The 18,568-nt window shown below is 38.2% G+C and overlaps 1 protein-coding gene across 3 annotated transcripts in view; it reads left to right on the top strand.

Moving 5' to 3' along the window:
- The window catches only part of ZCWPW2 (zinc finger CW-type and PWWP domain containing 2), a 151,907-nt gene that overhangs the window by 67,134 nt on the left and 66,205 nt on the right, over window positions 1–18,568 (top strand). For all 3 annotated transcript variants that reach the window (XM_032647904.1, XM_032647903.1, XM_032647905.1), the window contains exon 3: window positions 5,719–5,878. In XM_032647904.1, the coding sequence (XP_032503795.1) occupies window positions 5,719–5,878 (160 nt within the window). The remainder of the gene's footprint in view (window positions 1–5,718; window positions 5,879–18,568) is intronic.

Genomic DNA, 18,568 nt, shown 5'->3' with positions numbered 1-18,568 from the left:
GTGAGCAGACAGCCTCTCGGGCTGGTGAGTGCCAGTCCTCTGTGCGGGAATCTCTCCGCTTTGCCCTCTGCACCCCTGTTGCTGTGCTTTCCTGTTTGGCTCTGAAGCTTCCCCGCCGCCCGCCCCACCCCAGCCCCTGTCTCCACCAGTGAAGGAGCTTCCTAGTGTGTAGAAACTTTTCCTTCTTCACAGCTCCCTCCCACTGGTGCAGGTCCCGTCCCATTTCTTTTGTCTTTGTTTTTTCTTTTGCCCTACCCAGGTACGTGGGGATTTTCTTCCCTTTTGGGAGGTCTGAGGTCTTCTGCCAGCGTCAGTAGGTGTTCTGTAGGAGTTGTTCCACGTGTAGATGTATTTCTGATGTATTTGTGGGGAGGAAGTTGATCTCCACGTCTTACTCCTCTGCCATCTTGAAGGGCCTCTCCCTCCGCTTCCTTTTCTCCTGTCATCTTGTTTTCATTTATATTCAACTATTCTCCATGAAAAATATCAGACGTTTGCTTTCATTGGGAGACTGTGATGGGCTCATGTAACACACACACAGAACACACATGAGAGGCCTTCAAGTCAGTACCTAGATTCATGCTCTTGCTCTGTCACTTACCGTTGCGGGCTGAATTGTGTTCCCCCAAAGGTCATAAGTTAAAACTCTAACCTCAGAATGTAAGGGCCTTTAAAGAGGTGATTAAGTTAAAAGAGGCCATTAGAGTGAGCCCTAATCCAATCTGACTGGTGTTCTTATAAGAAGAGAAAATTTGGATACGCAGAGAGACACCAGAGGTGCATGTGCACAGAGTAAAGACCATGCGAAGACAGAGCACGAGGGCAACAGTCTGCTGGCCAGGGAGAGACCTCAAGAGAAACCAGATCTGCTGACCTTGATCTTGGACTTCTAGCCTTTAAACATGTGAGAAAATAAGTTCCTGTTGTTTAAGCCACCCAGTCTCTGGTATTTTCCTATGGCAACTTTAGCAAACCAATACACTTGATATCTTTGCAGAGAGATTCAACCAATACACTTAATATCGACCTCAGAGAGATTTCCACATATCAGAGAGATTTGGAATGTTACACATCAGCTCTGAGTAACCTTTTGTTACTGAGAGTTTTTCTAAGGATCAAATATGAAATGTTGTAAAAAGATATATATATTAATTGACTTCTGTGTAACTAGGATGGGCATGAAGAGGAACTAGATGGTTATGTATATGAACACTCATTTTTGAAGTTACTTATGAAGGTATTTGTAGTCTCATTGTCATTTTTCATATCTCTAACATTTTGAAAGCAGAGCATTTGTATTTTCTACTGGAAATTCTGAAGTTTCAATAACTCTCATTCAAGAAATGGTTTTGAATCTTGTCACTATGTCTGAAATATTATGTTAGAAATTTGATTAGGAATTTCTTTTGCAGTTTTGTACTTGTAGCTGAGGGTTAGGATTTGAAATATGAATGAAGCATGTTTTACTCTAGTCCCTAAATTACCTCCAATCTATGATTAGGACTGTCAAAATGCTGCAGAATACAGCTGTAACTACCTTCTTGTTGTTTGGAAAGAGTAGAATGCATTTGGCATGTAGTCACATATATTTCTTTTTATAAACTAAGTACACATGAGCACAGACTTAAAATTCAGGTTAAGAAACTCAAATCTGTTGCTGTATTGCTTATTCAGTTCCACAAATACAATAGAAAGATGATAACAAGATAAATTGCAGTAGTAGAATATAAAGCTGAATTAGCCTACTAAAAGCAGCCAAACATCAGTTCTTAATTAAGAAATGTTATAGACCCTGAAATTTCAAGTGGGAAGATCAGTCAGCTGGCTACAGAGACGCTTAACAGTGTAGCATTATCTGGGTCAATTCTTATTAGCCCATGTCCTTATACGTAGCTTTTGAAGGCTCAGAAATTCAATCTTATCAACATCTCAGAGTTATTCTTTCTCAGAAGAGTTCATACTTTCCAATAAAGCTGAAAAGCTAAAGAGAGACTGATACAGAGTCAAGAAATGCCTGCTTAATCTTTATATAATAAAAATAAATAATAGTTAAGAGCCTATCATTTTCTTTGTCTATGGTCAAGCTCCATGGAAAATCAAATTAAAATAGTTATATTTATCATCACATTATAAGATAGCACACACCTACATACTTATAAAATACTTATGCAGCCTCTTGCCTTTGAGTAATGCCTATGTGAGCTTGAGGGTGGGGCTGTCTGCATTACTAGGAAGACAAAAACTATCTCTATAATGTTTAAGAAGTCTTTATTTTTAAAGATTGATCAAATACATTGTATTTAGCTAGAAAGAGCAAAGAAATTAAAAGTAAAAATTAGCAGTGCATCTCTCACTTAGTATAGGAAAATACAGTATCAAGCAGAAACTAGGCATGTTTACCAGACATTTTACAATGATTTCTCATAAGTATGAAAATTAATTTATAGAAAATATATTTGCATTCTAAATACTGTAGTCTAAACAGTTTAGTAATCAGATATGCCTTTAAGTTAACAAACCAATCCAGTGATACTTTTTAGATATAGTATATACATTTATAAATTGTGGTTTCTACTAGATCCTTTCAGTATTATAAAATAGTATTTGATTATTTCTCATTTGCATACTTTTGCTTATGGATTTATATGTGTGCAGATGAGAAATTTCCTCTTCCCAACGGTCCCTGCAGTTAGGTATAACAAAGACATTTCTTGGAAAGTATGACATTAAGTTAGTGATGATTCCAACTCATCCATTTTGTTTCCCACAGATTAAGAATGAGGCCCAAGTAAATCTGCTATCTTCTTAAACATCCAGACCACAGTTTGAAAATAAAAGTTATATATTTCTTCTCATTCGGTATAAATACATGGCAGCTGTTATCATGCTTAAGCTTCAACTTATTGAAGGCAGTAGCCAACTCATTAAAGATCATTTCCGCTGGATAAGGAATGTGTAAGACATTAGTTTCTTTGTAATGTATTTTCACTTTCCTTTGAAGTTTCTTGTCCTGCCAAAATTTTCCATTTCCTCCTGCAAGTGGATTTCAACACCTGATGTCTATTTGACCTTGTTGTGTTTGTACATTTTACCTTCCACCACCCACAGGTTCTGAGATTGACCATACACTTTCCTTGTAATTCTGACACCCTTCCATTGGGTGGCCTATTCTTACTGTCCCTCTTCACCTTTAAGCCGCACACAACACTCAGAATTACTCCTCAATATGAAAGTGAAAAATCAGGAAGTAGAAATGCACAATGCACTATCATCATTGACAGTTTGGGAACTCAAATTGAGGTCAGAGTGAGGGGAAAAAATGGACATCACCTTCTTTCTTCAATCACAGGAAGTCAGAGATGATGATGGATGGAGCAGCTGGAGAGAAGTAATCATGTTTTCTACATGATGTATTGCCTCTGCTCAGCTTTTCCTGTAGTTTGGTACATTCTGTTTTAGCTGATATGTACAGACTAGGAGTCAGACAATTCCTTTGCACCACCTGAAAGTACCCCAGATATTTGGACATTTCATAATACTTTTCATAATTCATCTTTAAATCAGTATGCAATACTTTCTGTAATAAAATATGTTTTAAATAATGAACCAAAGCTTTTTTCTTTTTTTGGTATCTAATTCTTTTTAGGAGTCATCTCTTTTTGTTTATATTTTATTGAGTAATAATTTAAATTGAATACTCTGGGACCCAATAGGTTCCACTTAAAAAATAGTTGTATCAGAATTTGTGTCAGAAAAGTAGCAGCTCATCTTACACATAATAACTGCAGAATCTTTCTTTCATGTGTTAAATATCAGAAATCCATTTTGTGAGACTGTTTTACACTGAATGGAGTAGGTACTGCTCATAAATTGGTATTGGGTTGACAGTAATCCATATTAAAATTGCTGTGAAGTGCAAATCACCTAGTATTAAACATGAGCCCCTTACCTTTTATAAAGAGTTTAAACAAATATAATGTAACAATCATAGTTTGGTTGTTTTTAAAATAGCTATTGATCATATTGAAGGACCCACTTGTTCCTTGACTTCTGATAAGTTGAGGGTCTCCATTGCAGCTACCACTCATTCTTAGTCATTCATTTGCCTGTTGAAGCCCCCTTCTTTTGAGTGTGTTCCCTCAGCAATTTATATTTCCATTGTAGATTTAAAAGATAAACTGCACTCAAGTTTAACTCTTAAGTGCAGCCCAGTAAGAGTCACCAAATAGCAGTAAGATACCGTGACGTGAGCCTGATAACAACCAGATGGTCCTCTTCATTTAGGTCCTGAACTTTCACTTGACTTTCCATTATCATTTCCAATTCTTCTTTGGCTTAAAGATTGTCTGACTCAATTTTTAATTTCTCTAGCCCTTATTTTCCCACAGTTCTGGGGGCTAAAATTCTGAGGTCAGGGTGTCAGAGGGTTGATTTCTTCTCAGGCCTCTCCTTGGCTTGTAGGTGGGTCTCTCTTTTTGTGTCTTCTCATGGTCTTCCCTGTGTGTGTGTCTGGGTCCTAATCTTCTCTTTTTATAAGGAAACTAATCATGTTGGATTGGGGCTCACCTTTTAACTTAGTTACTTCCTTAAAGACCCCCTCTCCAAATACAGTCACATTCTGAGGTACTGGCGGTCAGGACTTCGACATATGAATGCGGGTTGGTGGGATCACATAATTCAGTCCATAATGATGGCGCTTTACACCATTTTAATTTGCCAGAAACCAAAAATGTGTAAAGCACATGTTTGTTTGAACTTTGAAACAGCGCAGTGAGGAACCAGAGTTATAGTGAGGCCTAGTTACCTGCTTGAGGCCTCCTGTCTGGTAGAAGGCAGAACTAGAGCCTGGATCTTCTAATTTGAACTTCTCTACCTTTTTCGCTCTGTGGTACTGCAAACTGAACTCGTTAATTGTACAGATAATTGAACTTGATAATTGTACAGATAATTATAATATTATAAATAATAGAACTTGATAATTGTACAGATTTTTGAATGCTTGGGTATATTAGATATGCATATTTTGGATCTTGATCTGTAAAATTCAGTCAGATTTCTGCTGTACGTTCCCCTAAGAACGTATTTTTATTTTTAGTAAAGAATAAACCTTATTTGCAGTACTGAGGATTTTTAGCCATTTGGTCACTGCCAGTGGAACAGGTGTGGTGGGGGAGGGATAACACAGAACCGCTGACTCTATTTCTACTTTTCTCACAGTTGTTACAAAGTTCAGTGTCAGAACAGCCCAAACCACTTTGGCAGTCCTGGCTCATGAATCGCTAGCTCTCTCCTACCCCATCAGAAGCCCTGTCAGTGGGTTAACATTTTAGTAGTTAATCATTCTGATTGGTGAGAGTTGATTCAAGCCTGCCATGAATCTGATGACTCTTTTTTCTCTTATCTTTCCTATTAGCAGTGCCTAAATGTCTCTTATAGACCCTGGAAATCATTCTTTTGTCTTATGAGTCTTTCTCCTCATATCTTATGAATGTCTTGAGTATGTGACTGTTTCAAAGCTTTCTATATCTACAAAGATACAAATGATCACTTGCATCAATTGAATATCCTACTTTTAAAAGATACAATATGACTATGTTTAAAATTTGTAAAGAAGTTATTAAAATTCAAAGGGCAAAGTTTGACAGGTGATTGTGACAGATATATTAATGTCTGCCTTTTTTAAAGCATCAAAATAATAAAAATATTTTCTTTTGAAAGTTGGCCAGGGATACTTTGCCCTGATCCTTTTAAAGGGAAATATGTGACCTATGACCTGGATGGAGATGTTGAACAGTATCACATAGAATTCCTGGGTGATCCCCATTCAAGATCATGGATAGATGCAACGTTTGTTGGACATTATAGTATCACATTAAAGGTAGGTACAGTAACATCAAAACTTTGTTCCTCTTGCACTTGTTTTTAATTATGGCCATTTTGTCTCAGATCCTAAAAGAGATATAATTTTTTACTTTTATATTTATATAAACAAAATAGTATGTACTATTTGTTTAAATTCAAATATTTGTATTTTTAAAGCAGCTTTTTCAAAGGAAGTATGGATATAAAAATAGCCACGAGGTAGTTTTAAATTTTATTTCTCTAATGGCAATATAGTGTAAATCAACTGAGGACTCCATAATTGTCTTTTGAAACAGATTTACAATTCCATCATTTGGTAATTTTTTAATTCTCTTGAGAAGATTCTAAGTTATAGCCCTAGCTCACGGGGAAGATTAATTATGGAATGCAACCAGATTTTTCAAATTTCAAACAGTATTTCATTATACTAACTCCTTCAGTATTTTTTGATTCTTTTTAAACTTTAAATCACACACTACAATTAATGAATAGACTCAATTCTCAAGTTGATGAGATGAGAGTAAGTGAATTGGACCTGTTTTCATGGGTTTGGTTTAACTGTTATAAATTAATTCAATTATCCGTATCTGTATTCTAATATTGAAACTTTTCATCTGCAAACCATGCTTTCATTAGAAATCTGATTAAAAAGTAGATGTCAGAAATGTGAATGCCTTTGACTCAATTTGGATGGTTCCTATTTTAGAGTGAGAAGTATATATATACTTCTCCATTTAATCCACAGTATAAGGAAATCTGAGGTACTTGCAGATGGACTTCTACTTTTTCTCTGGCATAAACAGTACCTTTGTTCTATTCAGCTTGAAAGCAGCTGGAAGGGAAGGCTGTTTCAGTAGAAATATTTAAGTATGGAATAACATCACATACATCCATTTCATGGTAGTTGTGAGCCAGTCATTTTAGTATGAGGCACCTTCTCTGCTCGGACATTTCAGATGTGTCCCTGGGCACTTCTGATGGCAACCACAGAAGATAGGAAGGAGTGTTCTTCCTTATGTGCCCCTCCCCTTTTCTAAAAGATAGGGAAACCTAGCTTCTCATGAGGCAGAAATTAGAATCTTAAATATTTGACAGTGTGATAAAGAGCAGGGCATTCTTAAGAAATTGTATTTAAACATACATAAAAAATCAAAGTGTATTTTTGTCTGAAGTAATGTTACTCTCAGGATTTGAGTTCTGTCAGGATAAATTTGAATAGTCTGATTCCACTGAGGATACCATTAATCCCTGGGACAAGGAAAAAATCTGATGCAAAACAAAACTAAACTCAAGAATCAGGAGCCATAAGGTTTTAACCTTCTGAAAGCATTAATACAAGCAAAGACCATGAATTCAGGGCTGCTTAAATTAAATAGGCTCCTAAAGCAAGAATGAGAACAGAGAAAAATAAAGCATTTGTTTCACCTCTTCTTTCCCTACTCCCCCAGCTGGCTGGGTGCTCTGGGTGCACTGGGTGACCACAGGCTCTGGGACAGGCTCTCTCCTCTACTGTCATTCATGGTGTCTACCTACAGGCTCGTGTCTCTTACTCTCTTCTTGTTTGTATCTTTTTCTTCATTTCCTCTCTTGGAGCTAATATAATAGGGATGCCTTCTTCTGTGGGTCTCTTCATTCAAGGCTGAAATTTTAGTTCCCCTTTACCTCAGATTCAGCTGGCACATGCCCAGCTGCCCTGCTATGCTCCGATTCCCTACTCCTGGCTATCTAAGAATCTCCGCTTGCCAAGAAGGAAACTCCCAGATGATTAAAGGCTCATTGCCCCAATGAGAAGTCAAGAAACAGAAAGCGAAGAGGTCAACTGACAACCAAGATAGAAAAATGGTACCTATGAGAAACTGTTTGAAAATGAATAATATCAAACTATATCCCTTGGAGATGGAGATAGTATTGACTCCAACGTGCAGTTCAATTGCCTAGACATCCCAGGAATTTAATCTGTTATGGTCCTCTCTGCACTGGAGCTCCTACTTCCTCAAATACTGTCTCTACACTGTGCCAGGTTGATCCAGATATTAAATTCACACTCCTGCCCCCATAAAAATATCACACAAAAATAAAAAATGTATATTAGACAATGTAGACCTTCTTAAAGATTTTTGTAGAAGAGATGGAGAATGGTTGCACATTGCACCTGTTGTCTGAGCTCCTTTTCTAAAAGTAGACACAGAATGATAGGCATATACAGCTCTCACTGTTTAAGCTGACTGTATCTTACTTCATATATATTATTTCAACATTACTTTCTCCTAATTTGTGTAAGCTTAGTTTAACAAATGATTAAATAATATTTCAGAGTTTTCACTGACTGTGGACTATATTTTGCAGTGTGTGTTTTACTGTGAAAGAGAAATAAGCTCTTCTAGAAAGACATTATATGCATTTATGAAAAAATTAAATATTTTTTAGTTTTAGATTCTGAAAATGTTAAGTCTTCTCTTTTAGTTTAGGTTTGTCTAGTTTTTCTTTTTTCTTTTATTTTTTTTAGTGGTCACTGAAAAATTGGTATGTTTATGGGACCAGTGACTTATTAATTTTCTTGTTGACAGCACAACAGAGCTCTGTCACTGTGGATGAATATGTATATGAATATACAGGTGATAAGCTTTTCCCCAGTAAATAAAATTACTCATCAATATATTGGGATATACTTCAGAAAAAAGTTGAAAGTAATATTTAGATTTTGTATTTGTAATTTATATTAGTTTACTCATACATTTTATTTTTTCATTTACTATAAAATCAGTAGTATAAAGATAGCTGAAATTCCCTTCCCCTTTTAAAGAAACCTTGATTCTCTTATGGTATATATTCAAAATACCTGTCACTCTGGTAATTACTTAGAGAAAATAGATGTGAACATGTGCTAGATAGCTATTTAAGAGTTGATGCATGGAATACAGTTCTTTCCCCAGTTAGCACAAATGTTGTTTCTTTTATATTTAGTAGGTACATGTCTGCAGAATCCATTATTTGCAAGTTTATTTCTTTGCTTGATAGACTACATGACTTAGTTTAGTATTTCTTAAGCCTCGCTTTGCATTAGAAGGCTTTATAAAGCAATGACAGCAAACAAAACACAGCAATGCCTGGGCTGTACTCTACTGGATCAATTAAATCAGAAGCTCTTGGAGTAAGGCCAGGCCTCAGCATTTCTAAGTCCCTCAAATGAATCTGTATCCCAGAGAGAGAGAACCACTGACTAAGTTTTCTCAACTTGAGGCATCAGACTTTTGTTGGTTTAACTCTACTAGTGCAGTAATGTAACTGTGGTCATGGCTCACTGTTTCACGACGCGTTTCTCCTACTTCCTTTGTTAGTCTTTCACTCTGGTTTGCCTGGAGATGATGCTGACTGCCATAGGTTCACATGTCTAACCCAGAAGTAAGAGTTTCCCTGAACACAGCTTTAAAGTCAATCTTGTCATTGAACATAATTTATAGATATTGCTGATAAAGCTGATGTATAATTTAAATGTAATATGTATAGCATGTTTTAGTTGATGATCTATAAGTTATATAGAGTCATTATAATTTTTATTGGACATAAATTATGAACTCCAACCAGTGATCGCTTGGCCTACAATTTTCTAGTTCTTTATACTGCCAAGAAAATGTAAGTTGTTCACCCCTGATGCTAGGAGGCTCCTGTGGTAAAATTTAGGTTTCTTTTGGTCCATGATGTGAGTGGATTTTTTTTGTCTATGTATTTTAACAGTCTGCTCACTACTGTATGGAGGATATACCTGGAGATGTGTAAACATTTCTTTGGGTACCAGATGTCATTTGGGTATTTACCCGTTGTATTATGGAGCTGCCTCTGTTTTCCAGGGATATGAAAAAGGAGCAATGCTGTATTGCTAAATTTGAGCTCTGCAATTCCTAGAATTCTGCTTCCTAATTGGGGTGGTCATTAATACTGTTCACCAAAATGTTGCAGGTTACTGCCTTCCTGTTATAAAGTAGAGATGCACATTTGATACTCTTGAGGTGGGGTGAGACCAATGAGTTGTGAGTGAGTGATGAATATCTGAGCATATGACTGTGTCCAGTGCAACATCATCCAGAGCTCTCTCTTTCTCTGTGGCTCTGTGACTGATAATTGAAATTTTCGTTTGCTACTCTCTCAGCCCAGATCCCTTGATCACTCTTAGCAAAGGCCTCCACTGCCACCAGATAACAGATCTGCAACATGAAGAAGATATAGGCCTCACTTTAAGCCCCTAGGATTATCCTAACAGATACACTAATGATAGTACAGAGGATGTTACAGTTCTTTGTAACCTGTATCTTTAGCAGGACCATTCCTGAAGCTTCAGTACTCTTCAGAATACAGCCAAACGACTGAAATCACATTACTCTTAATTTTTCCAGTCTGTAAGTAGAACTAACACAACCTGTAGTAATTTATCAAATAAGTTGATTTCTTTTCTGTATTATGATAAACATATGATAGAAATTACCAGCATTGATGATACATTGAATCTAAATTTGGTCCAGTAAATATCCTCCAGCAGAGGGCTCTGATTGTCAGTATGCACTGCAGTGACTCCAGTAACTAAACAAGCCTATAAATAGCAATCATGTAATTGAACCCCTGCTACAGGCCAAGGATTGGGTAGATCCTTTTATAATAATATAACACAATAATATATAATATAATAAATATAATATTTAAAGTCTCATAGCAACCCCATGAAGATAGGCATCACCACTATTGACATATGGAAGAAACTGTGATTCAGGCTTCATGTCTAGCCCAAGGTCAGTCAGCTGCTAAGGGATGGGGCAATGATTAGAATCAGGATGTCTAACCCCGAGGTCCAATTTTTCTCTCCTATACCTTGCCAATTTACGTATACATAAGCAATAGTCTAATTTATTGTTGAATGTTTTTCCACATTGAAATGAGGAACATTTCCACCTTTTAATTCTAATATACATGTTGAATGATGGCAGTTTCTGGTAGACTTGTTTTTTATTTACTGCTTGATGTTCCCCTTTGGAGGAGGACTAGTGACCAAGCAGAACTCTTGATGTTTTCAAATTACATTTGCAGTAGTCGTTTGACAAGTGTGTCTGGATTAACATCTATCTGAGCAAGTGTTTTTCTTCTAAGATTTATTAGGATCCAAATTCTAAGAATGTAGTCTATAATAAGGATTAGCAAATTAGCTTATAACTAGATTATCAGGCAACATTTCACTCTTAGAGTAATGAAGTGAAACTGGATACAAATCTATTGAGCCAGCTCTCAGTGGAAAATCACATTTGCCCAAAAAAAAAAAATGTACATATGTATATATGTGTGTTTTTGTACCATGTTCCTGCTGGCAAATAACCTGTATAGCTACCAACCTCTCAGCAAATTTTTATCATACCAATTCCATATTTGGTATAAATTTTGCTATAATTTTGGTATTATTGGATTAAGATTTTTTTGTTTGCTTGTTTTCTAAGCATCCTTTAGTTTTGGCCTGGAGAAAGTTTAAGGGAATTAGAACATGTTTTTATAACTGTGAACTATTTGTGGATAATCTGCCAAGAAAACTTGTAGTAATGTATTAGGAAAAGAGTGAAGTTGTCATAGTGATTTAAAAAGGCAGGCTCTAGAGCCAGGTTTTTTGGGTTTGAAGGTTGGCTGTACTACTTACTAGACATTTGACCTGAGGGAAGTCACTTACCTGTTACAAATCCCACACACCTCATCTTAAAATGGAGGTTATGATAGTATATGCCTCATAGAGTTGTTACAGGTTTTACTGAGATTATACATGTAAAGCACTTAGCACAGTGCTTGTCATATAGTAGGCTCTTAATAATAATAGTAATAGTTCATACTGTCATACAGGAGAAATATTTCTCCTGTCATACAGGAGAAATATAGCTACATTACTTATTTCCTCTTCCTAGAAACCCACATCTACAGGAGAGAGTACAAAAAAAAAATAACAATCAGGTGGATAATAATATATTTTCTTTTGACTAAGATTATATGTGAAAAATGACATGCTTTTAGTGTTTTTTTAATCAGCCAATATGTTGCTCCCAGAAATTGCTGCCGTGCTTTTCTAGTTTAGTGTAAGCAGAAGTGCTAAGACCTTTTGAAAGTAGGAGATAGGTTAGAGCCTTCTTAATCTGACTACTTGGTGAATGAATAGTCCCTAATATCAGCAATGCCTCAAGATACTTTAAATTTCTTTGATGGAATTTGGAAGAGACTAGGAAATATTATCTTTCAAGTTCTTTGCAACTGAATAAAACCAGTTTTTTTCCATATCTCTCTTCTGTCTTTTCGATTTACTTACGATTTCGATTTATATATGCTGACTTTGCTGCTCCAAATAAATTCTTGAATTTACCTCTGTCATCTCTCGACTTAATCTCTTATGAATTTAGATATCTGAACTTGTATTGAAGTTAAAAGTCCAAATCCAAATAATATGACCAACTTTACTCAGTTGATAAAGGAAGGAACAGGTGGCTACCTTTCCCATCATCAAATGCATGAAAAATGTATTAAGTCAGCTAGATTTCTCATATTGACTCCTCAGTGGAACAATAATCTTTCCTAGAAACATTTAGCCTTATATAGCCTTCTCAACTTTCTAGAAGTGCTTATTTTCTGTCAAAGAAACCAGAGTCAGATCATTGTCTTTAAGCCAAAATACAAGGCTCACTAAATTGCCTTCAGGGTCATATCCCTTATGAGTAAGGCTTCCTTATATAATGAGTCTTCTATGTTGAGGTTCTTAAATTAGTAAACAGTTGCAGAGTAACTTTTTGGTACATTCTTCCATTAGGGAACGATGAAGTCCAAAACTCAGAGCCATATAACTGAAAGTGTACAATTGATATATTAACTGCTCTTTTCTTTAATTTCTCCACTTTAAAAAAAAATTTCTTCTAACCAATTACCAGGAACAGTCTGTGATTCAGGCAAAACCCTAAACAATGCAGATTGAACTGACTTTGAAAATAAATTCCAGAATTACCACTTCCTCACCATTTTGTTCAGCTCACAGGATATGAACTGATTGTGTCATATATTTAACCATCCTCTTCTCCTGGCTCTCCCACCTGCTTGTATGATTCTATTTTTAAACAGAATCCGAGCGTCTGTCTGTAATAAATATGACATTTGTTTTCCCATAAACACATATTCCCTAAAAAACAAGCAAATGTGGAGTAGAAAATAGCAGCCAAGTATGTTAACTGTCATTTAGGCTCAGGTCTTGATATCCATTCATACTGTTACTTAAAATCCTTTAAGCCAATCCTGACTTTTTTAAGGCTCAGAGCAAATGAGCACATGGCTGATTTAAACCCTTCTCCCACTTCTATTTAACTCCCCAGGTGGAGCAGGCAGCCTGGCCAGAGCTGTGGGAGACAGCAGCCCTGGAGATAAGCACGGGCCTTAAAAATTATCTATTGACCCAGTGCTCACTTGCTTCCTGTGCTTTATTTCATCAATATATTACTAATACTTTTACAGAACAATGAAATAATTTCTTGTTGCAGACTTAATGATATATTCAGTTTTGCAAAATAAAAATTCTACAGCTTGAAATCAAAATATGTAAAATACTTTAAACTGTACACAATAAATAAAATGAAGGTTTTTTATTTTTTTAATTGTGCTAAAATATATGTAACATAAAATTTACCATTTTAACCGTATATCTAGTGGTGATTTAAGTTTTTAACGGCTGATTAATAATCCTAGAAAAAATTTTCCTAAGCAATGTAACTATGACCTGATACAGAAAATGCCAGATGGTAGTTTCCGATCATTTTCAACACAATTTATTTCTTATGATAATGACCTACAATCTCTTCATAACACCATCTTGGAGATTTGTGCAACAGAATGCCTTTTTGTGAAATACCATTTTATAGTCATTGAGCCCGTCAATCCTGGAGCCAGGTTGCCTGTGTATGAATCCCAGCTCTATTACTTACTGGCTGTATGAACTTGGGCAATGTCTAAACTCAGTGCCTCAGTTTTTTATGTGTAAAATGAGGTTAATAATAGTACCTACCTTGTAAGCTTGTTGGGAAGTAAAAAAAAGTTGTAAAGTGTTTCAGACTGTGCCTGACACTTAGTACTATATAAGCATTGGATAAATTAGTAAATAAAAATAACAATGGACTCTTTAATAGTAGAATTCCTTTGGACGTAAAGTACACACTCAGTCAACTCCTCCCTATTATAGGTAGAGTTTCTGTCTCATTTTCTTGGACTGCAGAGACTAAATGATAAATGTTTATATTCTGATCATTTATGACATTGATAACCAACATTTGAAAATGCTTTACATTTTATAAAGTACCTCTTACATATGCTATCTCATGTGATCTTCATTTATTGTTAAGAAAGTTAGGGCTCAGGTTAAGTGACTTGCCTGAGGTCACATAGCAGCAGAACTGGGACTGAAGCCCAGGTCTTCTGAGTGCAAGCCCCAGGCTTTTACATTATATGTCAGCCTGCTTGAGGCTTATATTGGACCATCTGTTTCTAATCTTCATAAGCATACCAAATTCATAATAAGCTCTCATCTATAAACTGGAAAATCACAAAGCCCTTCTTATTGGTCTCCTGTTGTTAATTCAGCCAGCTTGATTAATTAACTTAACCTTTAACCAGGGCTTTTCAAAGTTGGACAAAGATGTGAAAGCTCTCTTCACGTTTAGTGCATTGATTCCCAGCCATAGATTTTGGGCCTCTTCGTGGCTGTCATTAAAAGCTAGTATTTAGGGGGACCTTGAAGATGGCGGAAGAGTAAGACGCGGAGATCGCCTTCCTCCCCACGGATACACCAGAAATACATCCACACGTGGAACAACTCCTACAGAACTCCTACTGAAGGCTGGCAGAAGACCTCAGACCTCCCAAAAGGCAAGAAACTCCCCACGTAACTGGGTAGGGCAAAAGAAAAAACAGAGACAAAAGAATAAGGACGGCACCTGCACCAGTGGGAGGGAGCTGTGAAGGAGGAAAAGTTTCCACACACTAGGAAGCCCCTCCGCGGGCGGAGACTGCGGGAGGCAGAGGGCGGAGTTTCGGGACCGCGGAGTAGTGCACAGCGACGGGTGCGGAGGGCAAAGCGGGGAGATTCCTGCACAGACGATCGGTGCCGACCAGCACTCACCAACCCGAGAGGCTTGCTGCTCACCCACCGGGGCGGGCGGGGCTACGAGCTGAGGCTCGGGTTTTGGTTTTGGACGGAGCTCAGGGAGAGGACTGGGGTTGGCGGCTTGAACATAGCCTGAAGGGGTTAGTGCACCACGACTAGCCGGGAGGGAGTTCGGGGAAAAGCCTGCACCGGCCGAAGAGGCAAGAGACTTTTTCTTCCCTCTTTGTTTCCTGGTGCGCGAGGAGAGGGGTTTAAGAGCGCTGCTTAAAGGAACTCCAGAGACGGGCGCGAGCCGCGGCTAAAAGCGCGAACCCCAGAGACGGGCGCGAGCCGCGGCTGAGGGCGCGAGCCCCCGAGACGGGCGCGAGCCGCGGCTGAAAGCGCAAACCCCAGAGACGGGCGCGAGCCGCGGCTACAACCGCGGACCCCAGAGACGGGCGGGAAACGCTAAGGCTGCTGCTGCCGCCACCAAGGGGCCTGTGTGCGAGCACAGGTCACTCTCCACACCCCTCTTCCGCGGAGCCTGTGCAGCCCGCCACTGCCAGGTTCCCGGGATCCAGGGACAACTTCCCCGGGACAGCGCACGGCGGGCCTCAGGCTGGTGCAACGTCACGCTGCCTCTGCCACCGCAGGCCGGCCCCGCACGCAGTGCCCCTCCTTCCCCCATCCCCCAACCCCCGGCCTGAGTGAGCCGGAGGCCCCGAATCAGCGGCTCCTTTAACCCCGTCCTGTCTGAGCGAAAAAACAGACGCCCTCCAGCGACCTACACGCAAGAGGCAGGGCCAAATCCAAAGCTGAGCTCCTGTGAGCTGTGAGAACAAAGAAGAGAAAGGGAAATCTCTCCCAGCAGCCACAGAAGCAGCGGATTAAAGCTCCACAATCAACTTGATATACCCTGCATCTGTGGAATACCTGAATAGACAAGGAATGATCCCAAATTGAAGAGGTGGAATTTAGGAGCGAGATCTATGATTTTTTTCCCTTTTCCTCTTTTTGTGAATGTGTACGTGTATGCTTCTGTGTGACATCTAGTCTGTATACTCTAGCTTCCACCATTTGTCCTAGGGCTATATCCGTCCATGACTTTTTTTTAAAAATTCTTTTTCTTAATAATTAAGTTTAATTGTAATAACTTTATTATACTTTACCTTCGTTCTTTCTTTCTTTCCTTCCTTCCCTCCCTCCTTTAGACAACGAATCACCCCAAATTGAGGAGGTGGTCTCAGGGAGCAGGATTTATGATTTTTCCCCCTTTACCTCTTTTTGTGAAGGTGTATGTGTATGCTTCTGTGTAAGATTTTCTCTGTATAGCTTTGCTTCCAACATTTGTCCTAAGGTTCTATCCGTCCCTTTTTTTTTTTTTCTAAATATTTTTTAATTCAATAACTATATTATAGTTTATTTTATTTTTACTGTATCATCTTTCTTTCTGTCTTTTTTTCCTTCTTTCCCTCCTTCCTTCCTTCCTCCCTCCCTCCCTCCCTCCCTCCTTTCTTTCCTTCTTTGCTTCTTTCTTCCTTCCTTCCTTTCCTCCTTTCCCTCTTTCTTTACTCATACTTCTACTAATTCTCCCTACTTTTTCTCCCTTTTATTCTGAGCTGTGTGGATGAAAGGCTCTTGGTGCTCCAGCCAGGAGTCAGGGCTCTGCCTCTGAGGTAGGAGAGCCAACTTCAGGACACTGGTCAACAAGAGACCTCCCAGCTCCACATAATATTAAACGGTGGAAATATCCCAGAGACCTCCATCTTAACACCAGCACCCAGCTTCACTCAACGACCAGCAAGCCATAGTGCTGGACAACCTATGCCAAACAACTAGCAAAACAGGAACACAACCCCACCCATTAGCAGAGAGGCTGCCTAAAATCATAATAAGGCCACAGACACCCCAAAACACACCACCAGACGTGAACCTGCCCACTAGAGAGACAAGATCCAGCCTCATCCAGCACAACACAGGCACTAGTCCCCTCCACCAGGAAGCCTACACAACCCACTGAAACAACCTTAGCCACTGGAGACAGACATCAAAAACAACGGGAACTACGAACCTGCAGCCTGCAAAAAGGAGACCCCAAACACAGTAAGATAAGCAAAATGAGAAGACAGAAAAACACACAGCAGATGAAGGAGCAAGATAAAAATCCACCAGACCTAACAAATGAAGAGGAAATAGGCAATCTACCTGAAAAAGAATTCAGAATAATGATAGTAAGGATGATCCGAAATCTTGGAAGTAGAATGGACAAAATGCAAGAAACAGTTAACAAGGACCTACAAGAACTAAAGATGAAACAAGCAACGATGAACAATGCAATAAATGAAATTAAAATCACTCTAGATAGGATCAATAGCAGAATAACTGAGGCAGAAGAACGGATAAGTGACCTGGAAGATAAAGTAGTGGAAATAACTACTGCAGAGCAGAATAAAGAAAAAAGAATGAAAAGAACTGAGGACAGTCTCAGAGACCTCTGGGACAACATGAAACGCACCAACATTCGAATTATAGGGGTTCCAGAAGAAGAAGAAAGAAAGAAAGGGACTGAGAAAATATTTGAAGAGATTATAGTTGAAAACTTCCCTAATATGGGAAAGGAAATAGTTAATCAAGTCCAGGAAGCACAGAGGGTCCCATACAGGATAAATACAAGGAGAAACACGCCAAGACACATATTAATCAAACTGTCAAAAATTAAATACAAAGAAAGCATATTAAAAGCAGCAAGGGAAAAACAACAAATAACACACAAGGGAATCCCCATAAGGTTAACAGCTGATCTCTCAGCAGAAACCCTACAAGCCAGAAGGGAGTGGCAGGACATACTGAAAGTGATGAAGGAGAATAGCCTGAAACCAAGACTACTCTACCCAGCAAGGATCTCATTCACATTTGATGGAGAAATTAAAACCTTTACAGACAAGCAAAAGCTGAGAGAGTTCAGCACCACCAAACCAGCTTTACAACAAATGCTAAAGGAACTTCTCTAGACACGAAACACAAGAGTAGGAAATGACCTATAGTAGCGAACCCAAAACAATATATAAAATGGAAATAGGAACATACATATCAATAATTACCTTAAATGTAAATGGACTAAATGCTCCCACCAAAAGACACAGATTGGCTGAATGGATACAAAAACAAGACCCATACATATGCTGTCTACAAGAGACCCACTTCAGACCTAGAGACACATACAGACTGAAAGTAAGGGGATGGAAAAAGATATTCCATGCAAATGGAAACCAAAAGAAAGCTGGAGTAGCAATTCTCATATCAGACAAAATAGACTTTAAAATAAGGACTATTAAAAGGGACAAAGAAGGACACTACATAATGATCAAGGGATCGATCCAAGAAGAAGATATAACAATTGTAAATATTTATGCACCCAACATAGGAGCACCTCAATACATAAGGCAAATACTAACAACCATAAAAGGGGAGATCAACAGTAACACATTCATAGTAGGGGACTTTAACACCCCACTTTCACCCATGGACAGATCATCCAAAATGAAAATAAATAAGGAAACACAAGCTTTAAAT

Source organism: Phocoena sinus, chromosome 11 (assembly GCF_008692025.1).
Source record: "Phocoena sinus isolate mPhoSin1 chromosome 11, mPhoSin1.pri, whole genome shotgun sequence".
Lineage (NCBI taxonomy): Eukaryota > Metazoa > Chordata > Mammalia > Artiodactyla > Phocoenidae > Phocoena > Phocoena sinus.
This window is presented reverse-complemented; position numbering and strand designations above follow the sequence as displayed.